The sequence below is a fragment of the Pan paniscus genome, chromosome 3 (assembly GCF_029289425.2).
Source record: "Pan paniscus chromosome 3, NHGRI_mPanPan1-v2.0_pri, whole genome shotgun sequence".
Lineage (NCBI taxonomy): Eukaryota > Metazoa > Chordata > Mammalia > Primates > Hominidae > Pan > Pan paniscus.
Genome location: NC_073252.2, coordinates 73,096,117 through 73,113,686, shown reverse-complemented (window position 1 = coordinate 73,113,686; position 17,570 = coordinate 73,096,117). Strand labels below are relative to the sequence as shown.

Sequence of the window (17,570 nt, the reverse complement as noted above, 5' to 3'; positions counted from 1 at the left end):
TGAATTGGTGAGTCATTTTTTTGAGATTGTCATGGCCTATGAGAGTAATGACCAAATGGAAATTCTTTGTTTTGTTTTGTTGGAGACAGGGTCTTGCTCTATCACCCAGGCTGGAATGCAATGGCCCAATCATGGCTCACTGCAGCCTCAACTGCAGGGCTCAAGCGATCTTCTCACCTCAGCCTCCTGAGTAGGCGGGACTACACGTAAGCACCCCGACGCCCAGCTGATTTTCTTTATTTTTAGTAGAGATGGGATCTCGCTATGTTACCCAGGCTGGTCTCAAACTCCTGAGCTCAGCACAGTCCTCATGCCTTGGCCTCCCAAAGTGCTGGGATTATAGGCATGAGGCACCATGCCTGGCTGAAATTGTTTTGAAATAATTTGTTCATAAGCCTGTCTTCTCCAGTAAATTATATGCACTTCTATGGGGAATGTGTCATTTCTTATACATTTAAATCTCCCCAGTGTTCATTAGGAGAGTCTGGCACTTAATATGTGCTCATTGGATGGCTGTTGAACAGAACCTAAATAATGGCATTTGACATGACTTGATTTAGGACATAACTTCGGAAAAAACTGCTCTGTGTTCAACAAGGACTAGCCAAAATGTAAAATTGGAGAAAATAACACTCTAGCCTTTTGATATCATCCTCAGTGCCCCCAAACAACATAGAGTTGATTCCTATTGCTGAATCACCTACAGAAACCTCACCTCTGTTATTATAACAATAGTGACAACATATTTATTGAATAATTACTATGTGCCAGGTCCTGTCTAAGTGCCTTAGATGCATTCATTCACTTTATCATCAGAGGAGCAGCAACACTATGTGTTCTTATTGTTTTCATTTTATATATGTAGAAACTTATATAGATGGAAACTTATATACCCTTCCCAAGGAGATGGATATTACTTCCTCCAAATCACAAATCTAGTATGTGACAGAGCAGAGATCCAACCCAGAAAGTCTAACTTCTGCATCCATGCTCTTAATCACTACACCATCTTTCCTCTTTGCACCGAACAGTTCTGCAGACAGCAGATCCTTGATGGGAAGTTGTGGTGAAAGGGGCAGTAGAGCCAGGTGGGCTCGAGGAACAGGAGAAAGGCAGTGCCCGGTGTCTGCTCTGGCTCCCTGTGGGTTGGGGCCAGTCTGAGTACTTCCCTCCCTGTGGCGTATTTCTCAGTGTTGGTGACCAGACATGGCTCTGCCCCAGCTCAATGGATTAGCCAGGGATTTCAGTTAAAACCACCGGCACTACCAGCCAGGCTGGCTTTCCTTCCCCACACGCTCTTCTTCAATTGATGCAGACATCATTGAAAGATAGCATTATGTGAGTAATATAGAATACAAACAAGAAACGTTACAGCATCTGATAGAATAGAAAGGCTGGCTTCAACCAGACCAGCTGGAGCTCAGTGATGATTGCTGCCACTTAATCTCTAGAGGTACAGAGTTTGGTAGAATTAAGGATCCTCCTGAAACTGTTGTTGAAACAAGTCTCTCAGTAGTCCAGACTTTCTGTAGCCGCTTACTGAAAACAGGAAGATATTATGAAAAGCCATTGGAGGAAAGGGTGTCTGTGAATGACTTCCAGCAGTGAATGAATCATTAGTCAACCCTGGACATAAAACTCTGCATATGCCCTGAGTTCTTTTCATTGATAGCCCAATTCATGTTCTAATCTTGTATGTGGAAACCTGGGGAAACAGTGAAAGATGCTCATAAAATCTTAGGCTTCTTCTTTGAATGTGCTATGAAATAAGTGGAGTATTTAGTCTACTTTCATAGAAATAAATGGGCAAACAAAAGAAAGCAATTCCATTTCCATAATTTCCATATAGGAGATCTCCATTTTGTAAACAGGTTGCTTTTCTAAAGGTCTAGTCTAACTCTATGATGATTGTTATGAATTCAGAAAAAGTTTTCCTGAGAAAGAATATTGTAGGTGTGTAGATAAGATCCCAGGCTAACCCACTAAAGGTTTCATAGATACTAAACTGCTATATATCTGTAATGGAAAAAAGTATAAAATAATCCTATTGAAATATCCTGGTGAAATGTAAGATATTTCATTTAAGTTATTTAAAAGAAAATACTTAAGAAAATTCAGTTTTAATTAAAATCTTGCTTAGGGAAATGAGGTTTTGGTGCAGATATTGAAGAGGGTTTCAAGGAACTGTTGAGGACTGTACAGATTTATAGCACAACTTCAACGTGTCCAGGTATCCAGAATTGTCATTGAAACATTGGTAGGTACTCAGTGAATATCTATTAAATGCATGTTGATTGAATTTCATCTTCCCTTCAAGAAGTATGACTTTCCTTTATCTTGACGTAAAAGCATAAGGTTCTCTTTAGAAAACACTGATATTTTCCCCCGATATCAGAAATCTATTTGCCTCATTTCTTGGTGTTTTAGGACATTAGACATTTTCAAAGAGATTTGATAATTCAATTTGTTTGACAAATCTAGCCTCTTCTCTATTATCCAGTTTGAAAAGCCCTGAGTGCGTGGCTGTGCCCCATAGAAATCTCTAGGACAAACTGTTTTTGTTTCTCTGTTTATATTTGATCACAGGACTGACTCTGTTGGAGATGTAATGGATATTCGCACTTACTAAGCATTAGCACAACCATATTGACAATAACCAAAGCAGGCAGAGGCCCAAGCATAACTCAGTCTACCAGACAGATTCCTATCCTACATATTCAAGTTGCAATAAAAATGAAAGATTGGGAAATTTGAAGCTAAAATGTTTCCTCTTGCCTTTAACCACAGAGCTGCAACACTATGCATTTTTAAGAGTGAAAAACAGCCTCCTGTTCATCACTGTAGTTAAGTATATGTTGTTCTTTCCTCCAGCATCCTAACAGACCTGCATTTTGCTAATCCCTAATAGCAGCAGTGATACCTAGGTTCAACAGGAGCATTTTTACTATTCTCTACCTAAGTGAGAAATTTAACATTTTATGTATAATAAAGGGACCAGATATCCAGGTTTGCCTGGGACACTTCTGATGTACGCCTGTTGTACTGGTGTAATTATTAATAATTTCAAGATGGAGTCTCACTCTGTCATCCAGGCTGGAGTGCAGTGGTGCGATCTCGGCTCACTGCAACCTCCACCTCCCAGTTTCAAGTGATTCTTGTGCCTCAGCCTCCTAAGTAACTGGGACTGCAGGCGCCCACCACCATACCCAGCTAATTTTTGTATTTTTAGTAGAGTCGGGGTTTTGCCATGTTGGCCAGAGTGGTCTCGAACTCCTGACCTCAGGTGATCCAACCGCCTTGGCCTCCCAAAGTGCTGAGATTAACAGGAGTAAGCCACCATACCCGGCCAAACTGATTATATTTATATACTTGTGTCATAGATGAAATAAAGAAAGCGAACAAAGGAGAATGGAAATATCAGTGTGAGAAATAGGTTGTTTGAGAAATGATTAATGTTGTTAACTGTGAACAATAAAGAAAAAGCAGGAGTTACTTTGCATTTTCTTCTCCTCATCCTTCTACCCAAGGCACCAGAATGGAGATAGAAAGATTTTGGCCTTTCATTTCCCTACCCAACCACCAAGTGGTGCTGTCAGGCAGGAACAGTTTAGTTGCTGGCCAGAGCTCTTGGCATGTGGGAAGATAGAGAAGCAGAAATAATGTGTCTGTTCTTTTTTTAGTTTTTTTAGAGATGGGGCCTTGCCGTGTTGCCCAGGCTGGTCTTGAACTCCTGGCCTCAAGCGATCCTTCCAAGTCATTGAAATTGCAGGTCTGAGCCATTATGCCTGGCACTGAAAGAAGATACTTTTGAGTATATAGCATTAGTTGCAGAGGGAATGTTTGTGTTATCTGTAATGGATAAATTATATGTAGGAAATACACTTTAAATCCTCACTAATGAATGAAAATATTAAACTGGCATGGAGTCATAGGAAGGGCACTGGATATGGAGTCAGGGCTGGATTTCATTTCTAACGCCTCCACTTCATACTCACATATCCTTGGCTGCTTTATTTAACTTATTTAAAACCTAGTTCTCTTCTCTGTAAAATGTGGCTAAGAATGTCCTTCCTTGACTCTTTACTCCAGTTGTGATCCAGTGAGATTATGCTCATGAAACAACCTTGCACTTTTCTAGTGTAAAATGGCATATGCATTTCCCGAAGTGTTATACTTATTTCTTAATCTAGAAAAGTGAAGGTGTGGGCCAGATGACTTCTGAGGGAGTTTCTCTTCTCAAATTCCGACAGTCAGAGTGGCCTAGGTTTTAAGTGATCATGTTCTTCCTCATCAACAGTTTGCTGATGTCGCTGACTCAAGAAAGAAGAACACAGAGGCCTGTTCTAGGCTCTGCTCCTGATTTGCTGAACACTTTGTGCCTAGTTTCTACTTCAAGGGACAACGGAAGAACCCATGAAACACTAGGAACCAAGGAGCTTCTTGGTATTCAACCTGGCTATTGAGTTAATGTGATCATATAATTTGTCACCTAACCTAGAACACTGAAGAATAAAAGGAGTGCTATTAATAATTACACCAGGGGAGTCCGAGGCAGGTGGATCACCTGAGGTCAGGAGTTCAAGAGCAGCCTGGCCAACATGGCAAAACCCCATCTCTACTAAAAATACAAAAATTAGCCAGATGAGGTGGTGGGGGCCTGTAGTCCCAGCTACTCAGGAGGCTGAGGCAGGAGAATTACTTGAACCCAGGAGGCAGAGATTGCAGTGAGCCAAGATCACACCACTGCACTCCAACCCGGGTGATAGAGCAGGACTCTGTCTCAAAATAATAATAATAATAACACCAGTACAACAGGCATACATCAGAAGTGTTCCAGGCAAACCTGGATATCTGGTCCCCTTATTATACATAAAATGTTAAATTTCTCACTTAGGTAGAGAATAGTAAAAATGCTCCGGTTGCACCTAGGTATCACTGCTGCTGTTAGGGATAAGCAAAATGCAGGTCTGTTAGGATGCTGGAGGAAAGAACAACATATACTTAACTACAGTGATGAACAGGAGGCTGTTTTTCACTCTTAAAAATGCATAGTGTTGCAGCTCTGTGGTTAAAGGCAAGAGGAAAATAGCTTCAAATTTCCTGATCTTTCATTTTTATTGCAACTTGAATATGTAGGATAGGAATCTGTCTGGTAGACTGAGTTATGCTTGGGCCTCTGCCTGCTTTGGTTATTGTCAATATGGTTGTGCTAATGCTTAGTAAGTGTGAATATCCATTACATCTCCAACAGAGTCGGTCCTGTGATCAAATATAAACAGAGAAACAAAAACAGTTTGTCCTAGAGATTTCCATGGGGCACAGCCATGCACTCAGGGCTTTTCAAACCAGATAACAGAGAAGGGGTCAGATTTGTCAAACAAATTGAATTATCAAATCTCTTTGAAAATGTCTAATGTCCTAATACACCAAGAAATGAGGCAAATAGAATTCTGATATGGGAAAAATGTCACAATATTTTCTAAAGAGAACCTTTAAACCAGAAGAGAAATGTGTACTACTAAGCTTGGAAGCAAATAACAAAAGGATCAACTTTCTAAATAGTTTGTAGAGAGGAAAAATGGCTCAAATAAGTTTAAATGGCAGCTAATAAATATTCCTTTTATGTTTTGGAGTATGTTATTAATTTTTGATTGCCCATTTAACTTCTTTTGTTTAGGAGAACATTAATTAGATTAATTAGGTCAATACGCTGAAGGATAGAGAGATGTATTTGTTGCACGGAAGAGGAAGGGTGCTCAAAAGCTTAAATGATGATAGAAATCAGTTTGGTAGTTTAAAAAAATCTAATACAGGCTGGGCGTAGTGGCTCACGCCTGTAATCCCAGCACTTTGGGAGGCTGAGGCGAGCGGATTACTTGAGGTCAGGAGTTCGAGACCAGCTTGACCAACATGGTGAAACCCTGGCTGTACTAAAAATACAAAAATTAGCCAGGCATGATGGCAGGTGCCTGCAATCTCAGCTACTCGGGAGGCTGAGGCAGGAGAATCGCTTGAACCCGGGAGGCGGAGGTTGAAATGAGCCGAGATTGTGCCATTGCACTCCAGCCTGGGTGAAAAAAAAAAAATCAAATACAGATAAGCTACACATACAATGGAGAATCAAGTAGATAAAATTGTCATATTGCTCTGTAGACATCCAATCACTTTAGAACATTAAAATGTTCTTTCTAAAAATGTTCTCATTCCTAATGCCTGACTCTGAAAAGAGCTGTTCATTTGTAATTCTGGGGATGTGACATCATGATTGGTTTTTTTGAAAATATATGCTGGGTTCTACGGTATTTTTGCCTGAGCTCAAATTACATAGTAAGATACATCAGAGACCTGTGTGGTGTTGCACATGCACCATGGGTAGATTTTGAGGCTGCCCAATCACATGCCTTTCCTTAGGCCATTAGACTGTCCACTGCAAGCAGACAGAACTTCCTCAGGTTAGTTGTGTATTTTGAAAAGTCCAGAAAAGAGTCTTTGACAGAATGGAATTATCTCTTTGCATAAATATGTATTAATAGATTATTATTTTTATGGTCCAACTACCATTCTTATTTTATGACTATAATTAGGTCATGGATAAAATGACCCACAGCTGGTACCTTGCAGAGCTCCAAATTATGCCAAAGTCCAACCACCCATGCTGCTTGTCGCCATGCTACTCAGTGATATGGACCTGATTTTTTCCCCCAATTGAGTGGTTTTTATGAGCAGGTGTTCAGCTAATAGGACAAACAGAGTGTGTGCAGCTTTAGCCAGCTCATTAACATCACGAAATAATTGAAAAGGACAGATACACCGGAATGTCCAGCTCAGGGGACAGCTTTGAACCTACAATAGATCACTTTTCTGAGCATCAGCCGTGATACTGCAGAAAGTGATTGAGTGAAGCTTCAGAAGACCCGGAGTCTCCTTCCAGCTCTATCACATAGTCTCCAGGTAACTTTGGACAACTGTCTTAATTGCTTTAGACATCCATTTCATCATCTACTATTGAAGCTATTAACCTGCCCCACCTGTCACACAATGTTGTAGGATTCAATGAGATGGATTATGTTTATGAATGGCACTATAAATTATCAACACTACATAAATACAAGGTACCATTATTAAGGTTCTAATCTAGCTTTCCCAGTGACTCAGGATATAATTGGGCAACAAAATGACATCAGGTTTTGCAATCATTAAAATGGCAAAACATTTTAGAAACTTCACTCAACCTCATGACTAATAAGATTTCTTAGAACATTTCATTTGCTTTTTCTGGGTAATCAATAACCAATATCGAGAAATAAAATGCTTCTAGAATTTATAAAGCCAAGTTTAAGAAAATGACATTTGGCTGGGTACAGTGGTTCATGCCTGTAATCCCAGCACTTTGGGAGGCTGAGGTGGGAGGATCACTTGAAGCTAGGAGTTCGAGACCAGCCTAGGCAACATGGAGAAACCCCACCTCTACTAAAAATACAAAAATTAGCCAGGCATGGTGGCACACGCCTGTAATCCCAGCTGCTCTGGATGCTGAGGGACAAGAATCGCTTGAACCCGAGAAGTGGAGGTTGCAGTGAGCCGAGATGATGCCACTGCACTCCAGCCTGGGCGACAGAGCAAAACTTTGTCTTAAAAAAAAAAAAAAAAGAAAAGAAAGAAAAGAAGATGACATTGAATGCAACCACCCACTGCTAAATTTGATTGGCTGAAAAATTATTATTATTATTATTACTTGAGATGGAGTCTCACCTGTCTAATTTTTGTATTTTTAGTAGAGACAAGTTTTTGCCATGTTGGCCAGGCTGGTCTCGAACTCCTGAGCTCAGGTTGTCTGCCTGCCTCAGCCTCCCAAAGTGCTGGGATTACAGGTGTGAGCCACCGCACCCAGCCTGACTGGCTAAAAAAAAATTTTTTTAATAAAAAAAAGAAAAGAAAATTATATTGAGAAGGGGAGATCACTGAAGATTGTGCTCTTTTAGTTCTAGAAAATTATTTGTCACTCAATCTCTTATTAAAGTACAAGGGAACCTGGAGAAGCTTGTAAATGTTTGAAATACTAACTGGTTATATTATGTCTCCATTTATCATGGACAGTTCAATATTCCATGCTGTGTAAATAAAACATAAACCCTCTAGCCCACTCCTTTCCCTTTCTGTTTCCCATGAACCAGATCTAAAGGGCGGTAGAACAAACATATGAGAATATTCATTACAGCATCATTTCAGAGAATTGGAGGCAAGAAAGATGTCCATTACTGCAGGAGTCAATAAGTAAAAGATACATATAATTAACAGACTATTGATAATAATGCATTAGAAATATCATCAACAACATAGATACTTAAAATTATAGTGTTCAGTGAAAAGAAAGAGAGAAAAGAGGGAGAGTGGGAGAGCAGGAGAAATGGAATGAGATATAAAACCTAAGAGGGGGTCTTGTATATGCCATGAATTAAGGACTATGTTAACTCATCATACGCCTAAAGACAAACAAAAAAAAGGGCTTTAAAAAATAAAAGATTGGTGGACTGCCCCATCTTTCAGAGCTTGTCTGTGTAATTAATTCTTTCCACTATATTTTTTGTATAATGAGGGGAGTACTTCATGGCTTATTTAATGTCCTTTATACTGCAGCCCCACCAATCCTTGGTCTTGGATTTTTTCCTCAAAAGCCAAGATGAAGAGCTGGTTATTGACCTCCACGACATCCTTCCATGCTTTTCAACACCATCATTCAGTGGCTTTATAGCCTTCTCTTGTCCAAGCTAAATAACATCAGGCTTTTCTGCGTTCCTTATAGATCTGATTTGAGTGTGTGTGTGTAGTCTCGCTCTGTCACCCAGACTGGAGTGCAGTGCTGTGATCTTGGCTCCCTGCAGCCTTCGCCTCCTGGGTTCAAGCGATTTTCCTGCCTCAGCCTCCTGAGTAGCTGGGATTACAGGCATGCACCAACATGCCCATCTAATTTTTGGATTTTTAGTAGAGACGGGGTTTCACCATGTTGGCCAGGCTGGTCTTGAACTCCTGACCTCAGGTGATCCGGCCACCTCATCCTCCCAAAGTGCTGGGATTACAGGCATGAGCCACTGCACCCAGCCCTAATTTTACTATTGTTTAGTCAACTATTGTTTAACTCTTGAGTTAGTTCCAAGGACTCTCCTCCCTTTTCAGCTGTGGAACCCTGAGCCAGGTACAGTGTATTAATGAAAGTAGGGGTGGCCTCCTGCTTTCTTCCCTCCTGTTTCATAAATCCCAGTTCCAGCCATCTCCAAAGATGCTAGTCTATGTCCCAGGAAGAGGGTAAGGCATATAATAAAGTGATAGATACTTCCAACATTAGTTATTAAATTAAATATTAGCCACTGAATTAAAGTTTTTTGTAAAACAGATTTCACTCCTGGCACCAGCAAACTGAAAATCTGGAAAGGGTTGATGGGGGATATCAGGGCTAAGGAAGATTGTTTATGTACATTTCCTTAGGGAGAAGCCACAAGGAAGAAGTGAAAATACATCAACAACGACTAGACTATCTAAGCAGATCTGTCATGACCTTAAGAATCCTAGGAAATTTTCCTCATGATCCTAGATGGAATGACTAGACCTAACAGCCAAAATGACTGCCACTAGTTTCCTGCCCAGTATACACTAAGAGATTAGAACTGATCAATGTCTGCCTCAGGTTTTTGTTTCATTTCGTTCTGAACATACAAGGACAGAGTAGATCATTTGTGAAAGGTCTGGCAGTGTTTTCATGTTTGGTCACATTTTATCAAAACTACCAGAAGCAAATTACAAGAAATTATGTGGAGATGGGTAAAATTAACTTCTCTACTTTTTATTTATTTGTTTGTTTTAGAGATGGGGTCTTGCTCTGTTGCCCAGACTGGAGTACAGTGGCGTCGTGATCATAGCTCACTGCAGCCTCGAACTTCTGGGCGCAAGCAACCTTCCCGCCTCAGTCTCCCAAGTAGCTAAAACTACAAGTGTGTGCCACTATGTCTGGCTAACTAAAAAAAAAAAAAAATGTAGAGATGAGGCTCAAACAATCCTCCCACCTCTGCCTCGCAAAGTGCTGGGATTATAGGCACAAACCACCATGCCCAGCCAACTTCTCTACATTTAAAAGAGCTTCTATTGCTACCCAAGTATGGCCAAATAAGAGGCTGAAGCACCTGACCTTGTGATGAACAATTCCTTGAATGCCCGACATTTATACTGAACTTCTTTTTGGTTTAGCCAACATAAATATACCAGTTCTCAGCCTTGGCGGGAGGGATACAATGCTTCCCACAGGAACCCTGAGTCACGGGGAGAGTAAATGACTTGGCACAGAGGTCAGAATGAGGACTGGGGCTGACTGGGTTCAAGAGCCAGCTCAGATACAAGCTCATCCTAAGATTCCAAGCAAGTCACTTTATGCTGTTGCATAAAGTAGATTGTACTCATAGGTAACCATATAGTTCATTGCTCAGGCCAGGTATTTTTTAGAGTAAAAGGAGGTGCTATTAATAATTCCACTGGGACAATGAATCTTTCAGGCTCACAGCTGCTTCAAAATTCCATTACAGCTGAGAAAATAGGACCCAGATTCCTGCTCACCAGACCTGTCCTCTGCTCCCCTGGCAGGAGATAGCTCAGCCTGGAGTTCTGGGGAAGATTGTTCAGCATATTGTAAAAGATAGATGTAGGCACTTTCCCAGCAAATAAAAAGGACAGCCTAACCTGCATCTGCTTTATTGCACTGTGTGTTCAAAATCAACAGCACTGGAAGGCCAAAAACACATCAGGGCCCTTGCCCAGGAAGACAGCAGATACATGTACCTCCTGCACCAGGAGACATGAGCCTTCCATTTGCAGCATCAGGCTTGCTGCCCCTCTATCAAACCTGTTCCCCTGTTCCCCAAGTGAGTGGGCAGGATGGGTATGGTCCAGGACAGAGCAGGGGCTGCTTCAGGATCCCCAGGTGATGGTTTTTAAAAGGGCAGTTTACTGCTTTATAAACCACTCCAAGCCATAGGTCATCCTTCTACGAACAATGTCATCTTTCTATAGCACTGTCCACTGTCCCTATTCACTTGATGTTTTAAAAGTCAAAGGAAGCTGGCCAGGTGTGGTGGCTCATGCCTGTAATGGCAGCATTTTGGGAGGCCAAGGTGGACGGATCGTTTGAGCTCAGGAGTTCAAGACCAGCCTTGGCAACATGGTGAAACCCTGTCTCTACCAAAACTACAAAAAATTAGCCAGGTGTGGTGGTGTGTGTCTGTGGTCCCAACTACTCTAGAGGCTGAGGTGGGAGGATTGCTTGAGCCTGGGAGGTGGAGGGTGCAGTGAGCCGAGATCATGACACTGTACTCCAGCCTGGGTGACAGTGAGACTCTGTCTCAAAAACAACAAAAAGTCTAAGGAAGCCATCAACAACATCCAGAAATTAAGCTGAGTTAGGTCATAACACAGCCTTAAAAAATGTCCAAGTGACCTCTTGAACTAAGTCATTGTGTAATGAGAGAATTTGGAAATGAAGGTGAAGGAGAAATATTCAAAGAAAAGTCATCCAAGGAAGGAAGAAATTCTATCGGTCATACAAACCTGTTTGATCAGTCTTGCAAACTTGTCATTTGTTTTTCTTTTCTTTTTTTTTTTATTTTGGAGAAACTCTGAATAACAGGAAAAAGCATTTGGCTTCCAAGTAGGGGCATTAAACTGGTGTTGACTGCTGCCCTGATGCCAATGGCCTAATCCGTTCCCCAGAGCTAGAGTGCCAGGGCTCCCAGGGACTCAAGATGGAGCTCGCCATCACCCTCTCCTCCCCACTGCTGCTGTCACAATGTGCCCTCTGGCTGCAGGGCTGCTCTGGGCTCCGACTGCCTGCAGACTGCCTCCCCAGAAGGGATGTTAATTACACACCCAGCCACGCCCCTTTTCAGAGACAGGACTGGCCACAGGCAGCTGCCACTTGTTTTCAAGAACTGCCGCAATCTGGTTTTCAAACTGGGCGAAAGTGCCCGAATGGGCCCATGGCCACATGCACTGGGAGGGGGTGTGGGGGCTGCCCCAGCTGCACAACTGGGTCCCCAAAGAATGAGGCTCCTGGCCACTAATACTAGGCAAGCTACTCTGCTGGTGCCAGCCTTCTGCTCCCGAGAAAGAAGCAGGTAATATTCTAAAATCCTTATGAGCAGAATTTCTTGACATTTTGTCTCCATTATAGTAACCTTAAGGTGGCTCTCCATTTTTCAGAAAGACACAGGAAATGCAGCTACTTCTGATGAGTTCAACTGCATTGACAAAAAATGGACTAATTTAGAAAAAACAATCTAACAGGGCCCACAACCTATAGATGGTTGCCTACTGGATATGGTTTGAAAAATTATACTGAAAATGCACAATCTTGGTATATTTTTGCCCAGCAAGTTTCTTGGAATTCTGACCAATAAGGAGGACATATTTTGCATAAAACTTTGATTTGCCTGATTGCCCCATTTAAAAATTCAAATGGTAACTATATATAACATTTCAAGGAACTCCTAGATATGTTATCTTGCTGGAACCTACTTACTATACCAGGGAGGGACATAATTCATTGAACAATTATTGACTATTAACATCCTAATTTTAATTAGTTTTCCAGAGATGGGGAAAACAAGCCCTGAGAGAATAAGACCTGGAAAGTGGCACATTTGGATTGAAGGGGAGGTAAAAACCAATTGGAAACATGGCCAGGGTGGAGCCGGTGAGGCTCTGTGGTCCCACAGACACCTCTGAACTGACACCTGCACCCATACAGGTGCTGAGGGAGAGCTAAGGAGCCACAGACAGGAAGGACAGAAGTCACAAAGACAAACTTCACCCACTCATGCTTTTGCCTGGGCCTGACCTGGAAGTCCTAATTAAAAGACCCTGGACTGCCAGATAGACTCATCCCAATGCTGGGAATGCACACATGCTATTTCTTGAAAGAACAACTTGGCTGTCCCCCAGAACAGAGTGCCCGGTGTGTACACTGGGATTCCTTTCAATAATTAGAATCCTCTGCTTATGCCAGATATTAATCGGGAAAAAAAGGAAGCTTTAGTTTTTAAACATCCCTTCTCACTCATTAGCACAATCCTTTAATAATGCACCTTGGAGGCCCTGAGTAATTCTTCTAGTTTGCTGCCCCGCAGCATGTCTGGGTTCCAAGGATTCTCTTGGAAGGTGCTGGATACCCTATCCTCGCTGGAGCTGGGAGTGTCCAGAAGCAGCCTCTTTCTTTACCTTTGAGCTTCTGTTGCTGTGTTCCCTGAGCCTCCCAAGCCTCATCCTGCTCTCGGACTTGGTGGTCAGGTGGCATGGGGCCATCCCCATCCTCTCTTTGGCCCTTACTGTCCTTATCTGTCAAGTGAATGGTTTTGATTTCACTGGTTTTCATCCCTAGCTGCACATTAGACTCACCTGGGGAACTTTAAAAACCAATCCCAGGGCTGCACACCTGGGGATTCTGATTTAATTGGTCCAGGGTGGGGCCCAGTCACTGATTTTTTTTTTTTTTTTTTTTTTGAGACGGAGTCTTGCTCTGCCACCCAGGCAGGAGTGCAGTGGCACGATCTCCGCTCACTGCAACCTCTGCCTCCCAGATTCAAGCGATTTTCCTGCCTCAGCCTCCCAAGTAACTGGGATTACAGGCGCTTACCACAATGCCCAGACTAATTTTTGTATTTTAGTAAAGATGAGGTTTCACCATGTTGGTCAAGCTGGTCTCGAACTCCTGACCCTAGGTGATCCACCCGCCTCAGCCTCTCAAAGTGCTGGGGTTACAGGCGTGAGCCACCATGCCCTGCCCCAGTCACTGAATTTTTTTTTTTTTTTAAGTTCTCCAGGCCCCACAACCACTAGGTTAGATTATCTCCAGGGACCCTCCCAGTTCTATAAAAGTCTATGATCCTTACTGTCTGGTCTCTGTGCTTTACTGAATTTATTTTTTTCTCCATAAATACTCATCTTTTATGTTCAGCATGTTACATAGGCTGATTTTTAGAAATGCTTTTACTTATTTAAAAATTATATTGTTGGTTAGGCACAGTGGCTCACACCTGTAATCCCAGCACTTTGGGAGGCCAAGGCAGGCAGATCGCTTGAGCTCAGGAGTTTGGGTCCAGCCTGGGCGACATGGCAAAACCCCATCTCTACAGCTGGGTGTGGTGGCACAAGTCTGTGTTCCCAGCTACTCGGGAGGCTGAGGTGGGAGGATTGCTTGAGCCTGGGAGGCAGAGGCTACAGTGAGCCGAGATCGCGCTACTGCACTCCAGCCTGGGTGACAGAGTGAGATCCTATCTCAAAAAAATAAAAATAAAAATAATGTGGTTAAAGTATTGTTTGTTGGGAGTAATCAGCTATAATACTGAATGTTTAAAGTACACAATTTGATAAATCTTCCCATATAAGAAATGGTCACAGTCACAATAATGAACATATCCATCACCCTCAAAAGTTTCCTGTGTCCCTTGGGAATCCCCCCAAACATTTTTTTCTTCTGCCCCTACCTTCCCAAGTAACCATGGATCTTCTTTCTTTCTTTTTTTTTTTTCTTGAGACAGAGTCTTGCTCTGTCGCCCAGGCTGGAGTGCAGTGGTACAATCTCAGCTCACTGCAACCTCTGCCTCCCGGGTTCAAGCAATTATCCTGTCTCAGCCTCCCGAGTAGCTGGGATTCCAGGTGCCCACCACCACGCCCGCCTAATTTTTGTATTTTTAGTAGAGACGGGGTTTCACCATATTGGCCAGGCTGGTCTCAAACTCCTGACCTCAAGTGATCCACTCACCTCGGCCTCCTAAAGTGCTGGGATTACAGGCGTGGGCCACCACAACAAGCCACTTTCTTTTTGCTATAGATTAGTTTGCATTTTCTATCATTTTATACAAATGTAATCACTCAACACATCCTATTTTGTGCATGGACATAACTTCTAATTATCTCCCTGGGCTTTAGATTTCAAGCTCTTTGAGAACAAGATCCACTTTTTCTTTTCTCTTCCTCTTGGCCTTCAACTTATCTTTTCTCAGATATAGCCCTTAATCATTATTTGCTTGATTGACGTAAGACCTTCATGAACTTAAAACCAAGCTTCAGTTTGGTGGCTAAGAAGTGCCTGCCACGTTGAAGGTTTTTAACTCGCCACCACTTCTGGAGAGGTTCCTCAGTTGGCAGCTTCAGCCCAGTTAAAAAAAAATAATAATAAGCATATGAGCTTCATTTAGGTCTGTGGACTTCTAGGAGTCCAGAAAGTGAGAGTCAAGGTGTGGGTTGGGGTGTGGGGTGGAAGGGGAGGCTCAGGATGCGAGGAATGAATACCTGAGAAAGGTCCTTGGCTTTCACCAGATTCTTGATACAAAGGGATAGACTATGGAATTAATGCCCTGCTCTATTCCTATCTGCTTTTCATGAATCTGTTGTTTAATTATAAAACCTTTACTATCTGCTCCTCCCTTCTCCTCCCTTCCCACCTCCCCAGCACCTTTGTTTTGTTCTCTGCCTGCCCTGGTTATACTTAACCCTACTTAACTAAACACACTACAGGGCCCTGTCCAGTGGCAGTGCCACTTCATGGGAACTGTTTGCATTCCTTTTCTCTTTAAGAGCTTCTTATCTGAACTATGTGATAGATTGTACCTTTTTATTCACTGGTTCTTATTCCACTTTACTTAACAGTTTACCCTGAATACTTGGATGCCACTCACATATCACAAACCTATACTTTCTCTAAACCCCGGAGCCTGGGATTCCTTTTCATCTCAAAAAAAAAAAAAATCACTGTTTTTGTTGTTATAAATAAGTATTATGAGAACCAGAAGTAACAATAAACTGCAAATTCAAAATCAAGCCACTTCTCCATCCAGAGACACCTCCCTCACTTCCCCTTGTCAAACACAAAACATATTTTAAAACGATATTATGTCTGATTTTAGATAAAAGTCTGGGATGTAGAATAACAATAATCTGCTTCTAAATGAGAAAATCATAGGCATCTGACAAATGCTGGTTTCAAAGTTATCTTTCCAAAATAGAAGCGAGTAAGAAAAACATCTCACCTGCTTGGCCAAAAGACCAACACCGACTCCCCTTCCTCCAAATTCCCCTCGACCCCATGCAGTTTTGTTTGTAAGGGACTGATGTCTTACACCCAGCAGCATTTCCTAGCTTCTGCTTGGGGGTAAGCTTGTCATTCCTATTCTCCCTTTCACCTCTACCGTTTTCCAACAGATGAGCAAATACGGTAACGATAGCATTTTGGTCTAGTTCCTGCACAAACTCATTCCTCTGCATAAAAGGCAGACCTTTGAAAGGTACTTACGTGGAAGAGGCAAAGGCAAGCGCAAGCCCTGGGTTTGGAAGCTGTGTTTGCTGATGCCAGCCTGCTTAAATAGCTGGGCTGGCTGACGCAGGCTGCTGATAGCACGTTTATTTATGCCTGTGAGCACACACTCGAACAAGGACCTGAAAAACCTGCAGCGTGGGCAGGAGGTAAACCACTGAAAGTATGCCGAGGTTACGTCTCTCCTGGTTATTCAGGTTTGATGTTCAGGCTGGGACTTCTGAGAGTCTCATGGAACTTTCTCGTCACTATCTTCTCGTCCCTGACCTCTCTCCTAGCCAAGCAAGCTTCTTCACCAAGATAGGATAAGAGAGATGTGGCTGAGAGAAGACGGGGAAGAGAAAAGGGACCCTGAGTCTTTTCATCCACTTCCTTACTTTGAGCGAGTTTTCAGTTAGATGTTGCCTCATTTCAAAGCGTAGATCTGGTGCGGTTGATTTCACAGCTCTGAGAGCTGGATGCCAAGCTAAGAGCCTGGACAATTGCCCAATTAATGAAAGGTTGTTTTCTTTTGGGCACAGAATGTACACATAAAGAACAGTTAAAAGGGAGAGATTCGGGCTAGGATGATACAATTTTAGGTCTCCCTCAAAAACTATTCTCATTTATTTCCCCTGCATCTGTACTTTCCTCTTACCATCCCCTCCCCTTCGTTAATGAAATTCCTGTCTAAGAGGTGAAAGATTCCCCATGGGCTTGCAAATAAAAAGCCAGTGTGTGAGCAAGTCTGTGGGAAGATGCATGCAGAGTGTGACAGAGAGTTTAGGGGCTCGTGTGACAATCCGTGGAAATGTTTCTAAAGGCGAGGGTATGTGTGTGGGTGTGAGGACCCGGCTGTTGGATGTTTACGTATTTTATTAGCTAGATACGGGAGCTAATACTCAATTGCAGTGCACTAAACATTATTAGGTGGGTATGATTTTGAGGGAATGAGGGAAGGGAGACAAGGTCTGGTGAGATCATCTGTGGGATTATCTGTGTGTATTTGCTGGTTTGTAGCACAAACCGGTAAGTGCCATCCAGAGAGCCACACCCTATATTATTCACTTCAGCAGAGAAAGAGAAAGCCCACTTGAGTCTCTTGGGAACAGTAGCCATATGTGAAAGAAGAGCAGCGCTCATTCAGAATACCTCTTTCCCTCTTGGAAAAGTGGGTGACGGTTATAAAACATGTGTGGGAAAGAGTAGAGACAGGGGGCCCAGGTTAACCCAACCTTGG

General features: G+C 42.5%; 1 protein-coding gene across 2 annotated transcripts in view; it reads right to left on the bottom strand.

Annotated features, from left to right (window-relative positions):
• HOPX (HOP homeobox) overlaps positions 1-16,632 on the bottom strand; it is a 33,479-nt gene extending 16,847 nt beyond the window's left edge. Inside the window, exon 1 of one of the 2 annotated variants that reach the window (XM_008954442.4) lies at positions 16,331-16,632. Coding sequence is in view for 1 of the 2 variants with exons in the window: in XM_034958765.2 (XP_034814656.1) it covers positions 16,068-16,169 (102 nt within the window). In the remaining variant the exon portion in view is untranslated. Of the gene's footprint in view, positions 1-16,067; positions 16,212-16,330 lie in introns of those variants that run through there. The other variant, XM_034958765.2, reaches the window with a different exon arrangement.
• Between the last annotated feature and the right edge of the window lie 938 nt (positions 16,633-17,570).